The 13270-nt window shown below is 49.1% G+C and overlaps 1 protein-coding gene across 1 annotated transcript in view; it reads right to left on the reverse strand.

The window, feature by feature from the left end:
* EPAS1 (endothelial PAS domain protein 1) overlaps positions 1 to 13270 on the reverse strand; it is an 89069-nt gene that overhangs the window by 34013 nt on the left and 41786 nt on the right. The window contains exon 2 of the mRNA XM_027113201.1: positions 5250 to 5440. Coding sequence (XP_026969002.1) covers positions 5250 to 5440 — 191 coding nt within the window. The remainder of the gene's footprint in view (positions 1 to 5249; positions 5441 to 13270) is intronic.

Below are 13270 nucleotides of genomic sequence, written 5' to 3' on the forward strand. Positions count from 1 at the left end.
AGAGCATCCTTTCCCTCAAGGAATCCACAGACTGGTGGGGACGAGAAAGATGAACCGCCGTAAGGCTGCGCAACAATCCAGAAGAGACCGCCGGTGCCGAATAAAGAGGAACCCACGGTAGGCGCTCCACAAACCCTCGGCAGGGTCCTTAAATTGCCTCGGGCTCCAGGTCTCAGTTACTTGCTTCCCAGGGCCCTTCAGGGTCTGACCCCAAAGCAGAGAGGTGGCTCATGCAGATCAGAGGCCCTCCGCAGAGATGCAGCATGCTGGGCCCAGGAGCACAACACGGTTCTTTAATGCTAAAAATAGCCCCGGTAAACAGGCTTTGATGACTCCCCACAGCCAGGATATGCGCGGGCTGAGGTTTCGGAGCACTTTTTCCGGAGCACCGCGCATTTCCTTCAGGCAGCACCACGCGGGGGGTGGAGGGGGGACGGGACCCGAGGGGCAGCAGGAGCTGGGCGTCTGGGGCGAGCGGGCAGGTGGCAGGGCAAACGCTCCTGACCGGGCCTCTGGGACCAGATCGTCCCAGGGCTGCTGGTCAGGGTGCATTTTTATTCCACCAGGGTTATTTTACCTCTGTTCCTAGTCTGGGAAGTCCCAGGAGTGTTTTGACTGGTCTTCAAACCACCCTGATGTGATCCTCCTGGTGCAGATGTGCTGTGCAGATGTGTCACCGGGTAGTTATCAACGAAAGGGCTTTCCTTTTACACCAATTCTTCCCTCCGGCCCACAGACCCACAACTACACCCAGCCCTGGGTGTGCTGACTGCAAAAGCAGACCCAGTGAAGCCATGAGGAAACTACTTTTTTTTTTTTTTTTTTTTTGCGGTACGCGGGCCTCTCACTGCTGTGCCCCCTCCCGCTGCGGAGCACAGGCTCCGGACGCGCAGGCTCAGCGGCCATGGCTCACAGGCCCAGCCGCTCCGCAGCATGTGGGATCTTCCCGGACCGGGGCACGAACCTGTGTCCCCTGCATCGGCAGGCGGACTCTCAACCACTGCGCCACCAGGGAAGCCCGAGGAAACTATTTTTGAATCACTTACTGGGTCATTAGCCCCACCTTTAAACTCCACCATTGCCTGGTAGTAGGCTTGGACTACCCTCACATCTTTGGCAGAAGGCACTGTGTTTTATCTGACCTTGCAGGCCTCCCAAAGGGCTTTGAAAGTCCACCATTAGAAATTCATTCCTTTATTCTGTGCATAACTTACTATCCTATCTCACTTCTCTGTGTTACCCTTCATAAGATGTTGTGCTGGGCTGGGGTCAGTACATACCTGCTGACTGACCAGAGTTTTTTGGTTTAAGTTAAGGGAATGATCTGAACAAAGCATCTCTAGAAGAGATTGTACGATTAGCTGCTCTCAGCCATTAACATTCTGGCATGAATCAGCCTCTCAGCTCTTCACCAAACAGGACAGAAAAAGGCCTTGGTTTGGAAGGTGAGTGGGGCAAGGGGGTGAGACAGGAAAAAAACAAAAAAGTAGAGGTGAAAGCCTGGGAAAAGAAGTCCGAACGGGGGGACCTAAGAGGGCACCAGAAACCATATCTGCCTCCACAATTTTCCCTCTGGTCTCACTCTCTCCTGCATGAAAAGGTCACGGCAAAAAACTAAAATCACTTGTCCCACATTTTAATGTCTTTCCCTTAGTAGTCTAGAGACGAGGAAATCATAATCTCTTGTTAAGACTGATGTCTTCACTAAGCAAATGCCAGTGAATTAATAATAAACCTGACATTTGTCTTAGAAAGCTTGCTGCACACTGACCTCTAGCTCTCATGTAAAATGAATTTGATTTTACCTCCTATGAGTATGGGGGAAGCCAAAAATCAATTTTATAGTGAAAAGCCAGCTCTGCATAGCTACCACTGTTTAAGGCTCTCTGAATGCAGGAGTGAACCTCATCTGGTTACAGTTTGCGGAGCTCCTCTTGAAAGAGGATTTAAGACAATCAAGTGGTATTTCCACTGATGTTCCCGTCAGAGTGTGTTCTGTTCTCGGCCCAGCGTGGAAGCTAATATCATAAAGCTATTGTTTCAGTTTGCTTCCTGTGATACAAATCTCAATCGGCCGCCCAGACTCCCAGCCTGAATTTCTCAGCATTGAGGTTTCCTCTCCAACATTCCCACACAGAACAGCCTACTGTGAAAATCAAAGGGAAACGTGTTACTAAGTAAAGAAGAAACTTTTCTAAAGCAAAACCTGGTCTTTTTTAGCCTTTTGAACTCTGAGGTATGCAACCAGCTATTTCCTATCATAAAGTGAGCCAACATCGGCACTCACCTTTGTTAGAAATGCTTCAATAATGGATCTGTGGTTTGTTTTGACTTGGGAAAGCTTGGCAACTCTGCATTTTGCTAGAAATTGCTAGAAGGTGGTAAGAGGACAGTAAGGGTTTACACTGGGTTTTCATTTACATCATTTTTCCCAGAAGACTACTCTTATTATAAATCAATTTGCTTGTTCATAGTAAGTTTTATTTCTTAAGCTATAACTTACTGAGAGCCCATATGTGGCAGGCAAGAGGAAAAGGGCTTTCATATCCAATGTCCACGGTAAGTACTGGTATCCTCTTTGTGCGGATGAGAAAGTAAAGCTCAAAGGTAGTCAAGAGGTTTTCACAAGGCTGCAGAGAAGGAAGGCAGCCCGACTGAGGTTCCAGGGCAGGTCCAACTGTCCACAAATCCTGTACTCCTTTTCGCTGCATTGCATGTTTTGAAGAAGCAAAATGTGATTGAAAAAGAACAAGATCCTGTCTTGCATACAATTCCTAAAAACGATAACAACAATTGGTCTAAAGAATGTGTGGCAGCGGCCTGGAAGAGAAGGTACAGAAAGCCATCCACCTCCTCCTCCCCCAGGTGATGCATGTTTTATGAGAACTGCTCCTTCAAGGACACCCAGACCAGATGGCCAAATGTGGACACTTTTTATCCTTTTCTGTAATTTCTTTCCTCGGGACTGAGAGGAAAAGAGCTGACACGCTGAGGGCTCTGGTCAGTCCAGGGCCAAGCCCAGCCAGAGCACAGGCACTTTGCTTCCACACTTGCAACCGCCCTGGGAGGGGATGTGTTGATGTCTCGCTGTGGCCACTCTGGTCCTATCTCCCTGGGCATATCTGGCACACAGGGGGTTCACGCCAGCACACATGCAGGCAGATGTGCTCAGAGCCTCCAATATGTGTCCTGTCCAAGCCAACCCTGAACCACTGAGGGGGACGGTTATGCATGGGAGAGCTCGGAAACCAAGGCCGTGCACCAAGAGCAAGGGTAGAAACAGTCACTGAGTGTGTGAGGACCTCCTGCAGACCCCAATGCTCAGGGCCAGCCCCTGGTGCCTCTGTTTAACTTTGGTTCCTCCTCCAAGGGAGAACCCTCCCCTTCCCCCAGTCCTCAGCCCTCATGGACATCTCCGCCTGGCCAGGTTTGCAGAATGCTCCTGCCCTCCATGTCTCTCTTCCCATGGATTCAAAAGGACTGGAACTCCAGGCGCTAAATGTGTGACTTGGAGCAACCTTAACTTTGCTGTGCCTCACTTTTCATCATCTGTGAAATGAGGAGAAACATCCTACAAGTCCAAATTCAATCAGAGAGATGTCCCAGGATTAATGTATTACTCCTTTCGGGGCTCCCTGCTGGTGGAGGAACAGGGGTGGTGGTGGTGGAAGGAAGCAGCGACAAACCCAAAGAAATCGGTGTCTAAGAGGGGAATCCCAAGTATTGTAACAGGGAAGTTGAGATGCTCCTGGGTGTGGGGAAGGGGTCTCCGTTTAGTCATTAAGTTCTCCACTCCCTACTCTGTGCAGATGTAAAGATGATTCCAACACTACCGGACACTGCCCTCACCTGTCCTGGAGGACGAACTTCTTTAAAGGAGAAAAGTACACACGTGTCCTGCGATGGCATGTCCAAGCCTTTCTTATACTTCAGCCCATAGTTCCCTCTTCCTGTAGCATCTAGGGTGACAAGTCTGCCATGGCCTTGCCCTGTTTCTTTCAAAGTATTTATAGAGCCAGTCTCTGCCCTGGGTTCTCTCCCTCCTGTCTGCTCTTTCTCGAGACTCTTCAGATTTGCAGTCCAGGGTTAGCCCTCCAACCCTTGGATCCACTGAGCTGTTGTCCTACTTTCTGAAAGTCTTCCCCCCATATCCTTCCTGTGCTCCAGGGCCCGGAATAGCACATGCCGGTCTGGCCTCCCCGCCTCACACTAGATTCCCTCTGCTCTGGGTTTCTTTCCCAGAATAGCCACTTCATAACAGGATGGCAGAGTCAACCCCACTCCGAGGCACACGGCTCACTCGGGAACACTGAAAAGCCAGCACGAGAGGACCTTCCCTTGCCCCTCCTCCTCCACTCAGCACCTTGGATGCTGCCACCTGCAGTGCCACAGCCAGGTGGGGTGCGGAGGGGCACTGCCCGCTGCCTGGTTTTGTTAAGAAACTGGCAGACTAGAGGGGACTGTCGCATCAGACCTGACACTGGCAGAATCCCCAGGCCACCTCTTTCTGGTCAGGACTAACGGGAAATGGTATTTTGAAGAAGGTGAGCTCTAAGGGGATAAAAAAAGTTTTGTGAACTTGAGACTTGCAGAGATTATCAGGGGAGGTGAGAATTAGTTGGTTCTGAGGGGAGACTATTACCTGTCAGGGGCTCCCCAGTGAGTAGCGTGGCTGGGTCTGGTGCTTTACAGACTTTCTCTCAGTTAATGCTTAAAGACACCCCATGCAGTAAGTATTTTAACCCCTTTTAACAGATGAGGAAACTAAGAGCAGAGACACTGCATACTTTGCCTGGCATCCTGACTAGTAAGAGGGAAAGGTCCTATGGGCGCACCTCCGCTCTGGAGAAAGTGGCCGCGGATAAGCACTAAGATGCTTCCTAAGGATTCACTCACCCTCGACTGGAGTGTGGGTCTGACAGCCAGAGCACGGGAACTGGGGAGCCAGCAAAAGCTGCCCTCATCCTCGCAGCCCTCTCTGTCCCCTCAGCTTCCAAGCACTCCCCTGGTCCTGCCCTTGCTCTTCAGCCCGTGGCTGTACTCACTGCAAAGGCCACTGCTGGAAAGATGTTCAACGAAAGAGAACGAAGAGCCAATGATGGCGTTTCTATGGGTGGGAGGTCTGCAGAGTGCGCGTTCCTGGGGAGGAAGACCTTCCCTCTGTGCCAGTGGCCTTCCAACTCTGGCCCAGTGGCACCTCCTGCGTGCGAGGGCACGTGGGGAAGGAGCCCGGGGGCCCGCAGCCTCACCTGAGGACAGGAGCTTGTGTGTACGCAGGAAGCTGATGGCCAGCCGCATGATGGAGGCCTTGTCCAGGTGGGAGCTCACGCTGTGAGGCAGGGGCAGCTCGTGGGCCAGCTCATAGAAGACCTCCGTCTCCTTGCTCCGCCGGCACCTGGCAGCATCTCGGGACTTCTCCTTCCTCCTCTCCGAGCTACTCCTACATCGAGAGGCAGGGGTTAGTCTCTAGCACATCACTTGTCATCCCATCACACCCCTGGTCACGACATCCCCGGGACTCCCCACCCACGGCACGGCCGGACCCTCGCGATGAGCTGACGCGGGCTCACGCCAGTCACCTGAGCCGCAGAGAGTCAGCTCTGTACTGTCAGTTCTGCCTTCACGCGTCTCGTGTCTTCTCGGCCGCCTTCCCCTCCTGCGCGCCATGGAGTCCACAACAGGGCTTCACGTGGGTGGGGTTTGAACAAAGCCTTGCTGATTGAATCAGTCCACTGGCAATGCCTGGGACCTGGTCCAGGGCTATCTGGGGACTGAGGTGAATGCCCAGGGACGGAGAGGGAAGGGTGAGGAAGCTGTGGCCAGTGGCCCAGATGGCTGTGTCAAAGCCTCTGGAGAACAAGATGAAGATCTGCTTCTGAATAAAATGCTCTCAGAGACAATGAAGCCCAGTACGGGACCTTAGATCCCATTTCGTATCAGAAAGTGATTTCCACCGTAAAAATCGAAAATGCCACTAGAGCCCAAGAACAGTCAGCCAGACACCCGTCAGTCTGATGTCCCAACGTGCACACCTGCTGAGGGTTAATTTAAAAAGGACTGAGCACAAACACGATTCCTCTTTAATCCTGCCAGGACAGGCTACCAGCAGGCCTCATTTTCCTTCTCCTTGCAGGACAGAGGGCCACTCACCAGCTCTGTACGTTTATATTATTTAACCTGATTAGCCTCAGTTTTCTCATCTGTAAAGTGGTAATACAGTACTTGCCCCACAGAGTTAATGTGAGGATTGAATATGATAACTTCTGTAAAATCTTTTTTTTAATATAAATTTATTTATTTTTCATTTATTTTATTTTTGGCTGCGTTGGGTCTTCGTTGCTGTTCACGGGCTTTCTCTAGTTGCGGCGAGCGGGGGCTACTCTTCGTTGCGTTGCACGGGTTTCTCATCGCGGTGGCTTCTCTTGTTGGTGGAGCACGGGCTCTAGGTGCGTGGGCTTCAGTAGTTGTGGCACGCAGGCTCAGCAGTTGTGGCTTGCGGGCTCTAGAGCACAGGCTCGGTAGTTGTGGTGCATGGGTTTAGTTACACCGCGGCATGTGGGATCTTCCCAGACCAGGGCTCGAGGCCATGCCCCCCGCGTTGGCAGGCGGATTCTTAACCACTGTGCCACCAGGGAAGCCCCCAACTTCTGTAAAGTCTTTAGTGCCAGGCCTATCCCCATGGTAAGCAGTCAATGTTAGCTAACATCAATAACAAATATATTCATGAAAAGATCATCGTGAGAGTAAAAATGTTACAAAAGAGTACAGTATAATCCTATTTTCATGGCAATGTATTATACATAACACTTCCTATACTAATAACTGTTATTCTTACAGCTATCACGTATATGGTACTTACTGTGTTCCAGGGACTGTCTTAAGCACTACTGCACTGGCTTCTTTAATTCTCACAACTACCCTTGGAAGTAGTTGTTATTATTACCCCTAATTTACAGATGAGGAAACAGGTCCATAGAGACTAAGTACAGTCGTCCCCCTTTATCCACGGGGGACTCATTCCAAGCCTCCCAGGGGATTGCCTGACCCCGTAGATACTACCGAACCCTACCTGTACTATGTTTTTTCCTATACTTAATGGGCAGGTAGCGTATATAGCACAAATACGCTGGACAAAGGGATGATTCATGTCCTGAATGGGATGGTGGGACACTTCATCATGTTATTCAGAATGGCATGAGACTTAAAACCTATGAATTGCCTATTTCTAGAATTTTCCATTTAATATATTCAGACTGGGGTTGACTGTGGGGAACTGAAACCATAGAAAGTGAAACTGTGGATAAGGGGAGACTGCTGTTAATTCACCTGCAGCCTCTGCGCAGGTAAATGGGGAAGTGGGGCTTTGCACCGGGCAGCTGGGCCCCGGAATCCAGGCTCCTCTCCATCAATGATGTCTTGCCTCCCTAGGCTCAAAAATGTTACAGTGTCAGGTCAGTGAGGTTAGGAGGAATTTTTTTCTTAGTGCTTCTCTGTATTTTCTTATGTTTCTATAAAAAAAAAAAACAAACCTGTATTTCTTGTTTAATAAACAAGTTTGTCTTTATTTTTTTAAAAAGGTGTCCAATGCAGTTCACGGCTCTCAAGGCCTCACCCAACCGGCTCCAGCTTGCTCTTGTCTATCCTCTCTCCTGAGACTTCCAAAATCAGGGGCTGCTTCTCCTTTTGTTTGGCTGTACAGCCTGTTATCTGGACTGAAAATTCAGTATTTTGGGATTCCCGGAATGTTGACATGCCGCCTCTCAAACCGCCAAGATGTGGGGCAGAGGCACTGTTTTGACTTTACCACATGCTTCATTTTAGAAAAACAAAACAACCAGCTCCTTGGATGGATCAAGCCTCATAGACTCAGACTGCAGGAGGAAACTCCAACAGCTGTTAATGGTCAGGAAGAACCTTCAGAAAAATTGTGAAACGAGTGAAATTGCTTTTCTTGTCCTATCTCCCTTTTCTGTTTCCTTCACCCAATGCACGTTTCCTCCTCTGCCCCTGACTTCCAGCTCTCAAAACTCTCGTCCCTGCACCCCACGCCTTCAGAACCTGCCCTTAGGATCACCCTGCTCTTCCTCCAGCCTGTAGTGGCAGTTTTTATACTAGTCCCTCTCATTTGCATTTTAATCCCGACCTCTGATTGTGGAGCGAAAACAGTTGTTCTGTTCGAGGTTTGCACGCATCCTGGCCCAGGAAGGGAGGGTGGGAAGGGGACAGGATGCTACAACTGTACCCATCACACCTGCGTGTCATGAGAGCCAGCGTCTTTAGGACACTGGATTCCACTCTCCAGCACAACCGTCGTGCTCCCCAACAGAAGCATCATCAACACATGACCAGCCATTAGGGGTCTCTAGAGAAGGCCTCCTGGGTGAAAGAGATACCAGCACATTTACATCGATGTGACATTTACATCAGTGTCTGCATGCACAGCGCTTCCCTTTGCCATTGCCCCTTCTTTGAAGTGGAAGAGCAGACAGAGAGGAAGAGCCAGGGAAGGAAAAGGCCATCTGGAGTTGGTGCTCTGTCTGCCAATGGCCTTTGAGATTTGGCTCCTACTACATTCCCTTGGCCACACAAATGTTTATTGACACCCACTTTTGTGTCGGGTGCTGCACTGAGAACCTTCCATATATTACCTCATTATAATCCTCTTAACAACACAATTGTGGTAGGTATTGTGAGCACATTTACACACCTGGGAACTGAGGCTCAGACATCATCCGTAACTTCTCAAGGTCACAAAGCAAGTGCCTACATAAGCTCTTGGAGGGTGTACAGTCAGTGAGCAGACACTTAGATGTCCTGAGACATGTGGGTGCTCCCTGTACAGTCAGTGGGCAGATACTTAGATGTCCTGAGACATGTGGGTGCTCCCTGTCTAATTCCATCCTCACCCCCTGCATATGAGATGGGCAAGGCAGGCACTGCTGTTGTCCCCATTTCACAGATCTGGAAACTGAGGCCCGACCAGGTTAAGTTACTTACTTAGCGCAGTTCTGCTAATTAGTGGTAGAGCTAGGGCTAGAAGCCATCTCTTCTCAGGCCAATACATACTCTTTCTACTGCTTAACAGTTGGAGGTAGTGGCTTTAGCAAGAAATAAAGAAACAGCAACATCTTAACGTTTAGAAAAAGAAAGGTTGAGAATCACATGTGGTCTCTTGGTTTAAAAGTCTGAGCTCCACTTTAGCTACCTTGTTTTTGCAGTTGTGCTCTGGGACCAGCATGACTTTAATTGGATTATCTAGTTAACCTTGACACAGCCCAGAGATATCTGTCTAACGTTGACTCTGGGAAGAACAGACAAACATGTGTAATGCTGCCATATTGAATTAGCAACACGGAAGAACAAGAATAATTAATGCTAAGTGTAAAGGTGAGACCTGCCTTGGCCTAGCTGATGCACCCAGTTGACTTCCTCACCCCATCTACCCCAGGTTGGGCCTCTCAAGCCAACAGATCAGGGGACGGGAAGTTAGGAGGACTGGTGTTTTAACGTGCTGGCCATACACTATCTAGCTATCTGATGTTGAACAAGAAAATGCATTCTCGGGGCCCTGACTGCCTCATCTCTGAAATGGGAGCCATCTTGTGTCTTCTCTGTCAAGATCAAACGAGATGAGGGTAGAAGGGTTGGAAGTACTAGAAAGCTCTCCACCAATGAAACCCTCAAGACAGATAGTAATGATCCCACCGCCAGGCTAATCTGAGCATTAGTCACGGTCAGACTTTGGCCCTACAGCTGCTCATTGCCAAGTCAACGCTGTCTCAGGGCTGCAGGTGTATTTGTTGGTCAGGCTGATTTTGATTAGTTTGTTGGGTCATGCAGCTGACCCTTCTTAGGTCAATGAGGCTTCATTGTGCCTTATTTTCTCTCCCTAGATGGGTGTTAGAATTCACTGCAATAGACCAGCATTTTTTTTTAATGATAATTCTAGACATGGCACATTAGAATTCTCTGGTTTTTTTGTAAAAAGATATTTTATCTAAGTTTTCCGGATCATCAGAAAAGACTCAGAAATGTATTTCTTATTCCAGTTGCTCTTTCTACAAAGTCCCTGCTCCTGTCTTTCTTGGTGGTCCTCCTGAGACCACAGGGGGTTCCTGCACAATAACATCGTATACGGAACACACCACATGAATGTGGCCCTGGCTGACTGTGTCTCGCGTGGACCCAGAAGTGTTTACTGAGCTCCGTTCCGGACCTTGTGGAGGTGCACATTCCTTGTTCTCGAGGAGTACGCAGTCTGTTTGGGGAGCCAACAAGTTGAAACATGCCCATGAACCAGAGAAATAAACACAGGCAATAAGCACGATAGGTGGTTAAGATAAGAAACAAGCTGATGTCAGCAAACAAGGTCAGGGCAGGCTACCCAGTGAGGCAGGAGTCCAGCTGATCCTAGAAGGACAAGTGGCAATACCTTACAGTGTCTGAGGGGTGCAGAAAGCCCATTTTTTACACTTTATCTCATGTGAGTCTCACAAAACGCCTGAGAGAGAGAAACTCCTATCCCCATTTAATAGATGAAGAAGTGGAGATTTCGAGAGGTAGAGTGACTTGCTAAAAGACATTGTCTCAAACCTAGTTCTTCTGGGTCCAAGATCAAAGGTTCTCCCCTGGCAGCAAGGAAACTGCTATTTATTGTCTACCTTCAACATGGGCCAGGCTGTGTTAGATACCTTCCCACCAACTGGATGTCCATGTACACTACGGGAAGACGAGAAGGGTGACGATTTGGAAAAGATACAGTGACGTAAAGACTCCATGGTGGGGTAGGGGGGAGATGCTGCCCTTAGGTGAGCACCCACTCACCTCGGAAAAAGACCTGGAACCTTAGGTGTAGGATTAAGAGCCAATACCCGAGCTCAAATGGAGTGTGAGTAGGAAGAAGGGGAATCGGTGCAGGACGCAGCCTGCATCACGCACGGCTGGGCGTGTGGTGCAGTGCCATCCGAGGTGCCTCTACGGTGCTCCATAAAAAAGCTGCAGGCCCAGCCTGCACGAATGTCTCTCTCCAAGCTACAGGTGGAGGACAAGCGGTTTCTCTCATTTGGGGGGGACATTGCATATACACAAATTTATACGTATTCTCCCCAAGTTAAAAACTCAAATTCTGCCGCGATGAAGGGTGGCCCCCGCTTGCCGCAACTAGAGAAAGCCCTCACAACGGAAACGAAGACCCAACACAGCAAAAATAAATAAATTAATTAATAAAAACTCCTACCCCCAACATCTTAAAAAAAAAAACAACTCAAATTCTGAAACACTTGATCCCAACTAAGGGAAAAAACCACTTAGGGACCAGGCAGCCAATCAAAAGCTAAGACAAAACTGACGGTCCTAAAGCTTCAGCGTGCACATGCTGTAACTCAACCAGGGAAAAACCGCTTTGCCCAGAGCTTCATTAACTTAAAAAGTTCTCCTTAACTTTGGGGTTATTGCTCTAAGCCTGGCTTAGAGATCCCTACTTAAGTCAGTAATGGAACCATTATCAGCTCTTGGTCAGCCTGGCTTGCGGCCCCCAAGCTGTCACCCACCGCACCAACGGGGCTGCTTGCTTAATGAGCCATAGTCTTCTGATCTTTAGCGTGATTAGGGCTCCCACGCCTAACGCCTGTGGGCCATCAGGGTATCAAAACAATACACCTGTTCCCTATAAGGTTCGCAGGCTTAGAAGCAGAATGGATTTCAGCAGGTTAAGGAGAAAGACTGAAGCTAATTAAACCAGCTTGGATCAGTCTATTGGCTGGTGGTGAAATTCTAAGCTGGTGCCAATTCGCAGAAGGCTGTAAATGGATGAAATGAAGGTCAAATGCAATGGGGAGGGGGCTTTTGTGACGCTTCACTGAGGCTGTGCCACTGCTGCACGAGGGCTGCCTGAAGGAAGGAACGTGCCAGCTTCAGGTCCCAGAGATCAGGACGAGTGGCTGCCCTACACCTAGGGGTTGATTGCTTCATGGATTAAATTACAGAACAGGACTTCCCTGGTGGCGCAGTGGTTAAGAATCCACCTGCCAATGCAGGGGACGCAGATTCGAGCCCTGGTCTGGGAAGATCCCACATGCCGGGGAGCAACTAAGCCCGTGCGCCACAACTACTGAGCCTGTGCTCTAGAGCCCACAAGCCACAACTACTGAAGCCCGCATGCCTAGAGCCCGTGCTCTGCAACAAGAGAAGCCACTGCAAAGAGAAGCCCACACACCGCAAGGAGGAGTAGCCCCGGCTCGCCGCAACTAGAGAAAGCCTGCGCATAGCAACAAAGACCCAACACAGTCAAAAATAAATAAATAAAATAAATAAATTTAAATAAATAAATAAATTAGAGCAGAACCAAAGCCGGTGCTTCTCAATCCTGGCTGCTCACAGCCATCATTAGAGAAGCCTCAAAAAACTGATGCCTGGGTTCTACACCTACCCCCAGAGAGTCCTGTTTAATAGGCCTGTGGTGCAGCCTGTTACGGGGTTTTGAAGCTTCCCATGTGATTCTCCTGTGCAGCCAGGGCTGGGGACCACTGTTGCAAAGCAGTCAGCTTTAAAATAAAAAGGTTGTTTTTGTGTGTGTTGTTTTGTTTTGTTTTGTTGGTGGAAGGAAAAGGAAACTGATATTTACTGATCACTGGGGCTAGGTGCAGTTCATAAACATTCTCATCTGATCCTCATCTCATTGGTCAGATTCTCATCTGACCAATGCAGTGGCATTGGTCCCAATTTTGCAGAGCAATGGATCTCAACTTTAGCCTGCAGAAGAATCACCTGGAGGGCTTAGTAAAAGGTTTCTGAGCCTGTGATCACCTGTCTTTGGAGGACTGAAACCCTGATCTACTTCTTAAACCTAACCACATCTCTCCCCCTACCATGCACTGTGGCCACACTCAGCTAATTTGGAGTCACCATCATAAACCAAACAGTTATTTATCTAGGAGCTCATGTGGCCATCACTGTCCCAGAGGCTATGACTGACAGAAAGAGGGAGGTGAAAATAAGGAGACAGACTTGAAGCGAGGCCACACAAAAGGCAACAGCCCCTCAAAATAGCCACCTCGGGAGAAGGTACAAACTTTATTCTGGTGATACGGCCACTGCTCTAAGTATTTTGGGAGGTCCTTTAGAAAGAACCTCAGAGTCACACAAGAAAATCAATCATAATACTTCATAGAACATACATCTTTTTTTTTTTTTTTTTTTTTTTGGGTGCGCGGGCCTCTCCTTTTTTTGCCCCTTCTTTTGCGGGGGGCGGGCTTCGCGCCCGCGGGCTCCC

The sequence above is a fragment of the Aethalodelphis obliquidens genome, unplaced genomic scaffold (assembly GCF_003676395.1).
Source record: "Aethalodelphis obliquidens isolate GAN/ISIS:26980383/991018 unplaced genomic scaffold, ASM367639v1 scaffold12, whole genome shotgun sequence".
Taxonomy (NCBI): Eukaryota; Metazoa; Chordata; class Mammalia; order Artiodactyla; family Delphinidae; genus Aethalodelphis; species Aethalodelphis obliquidens.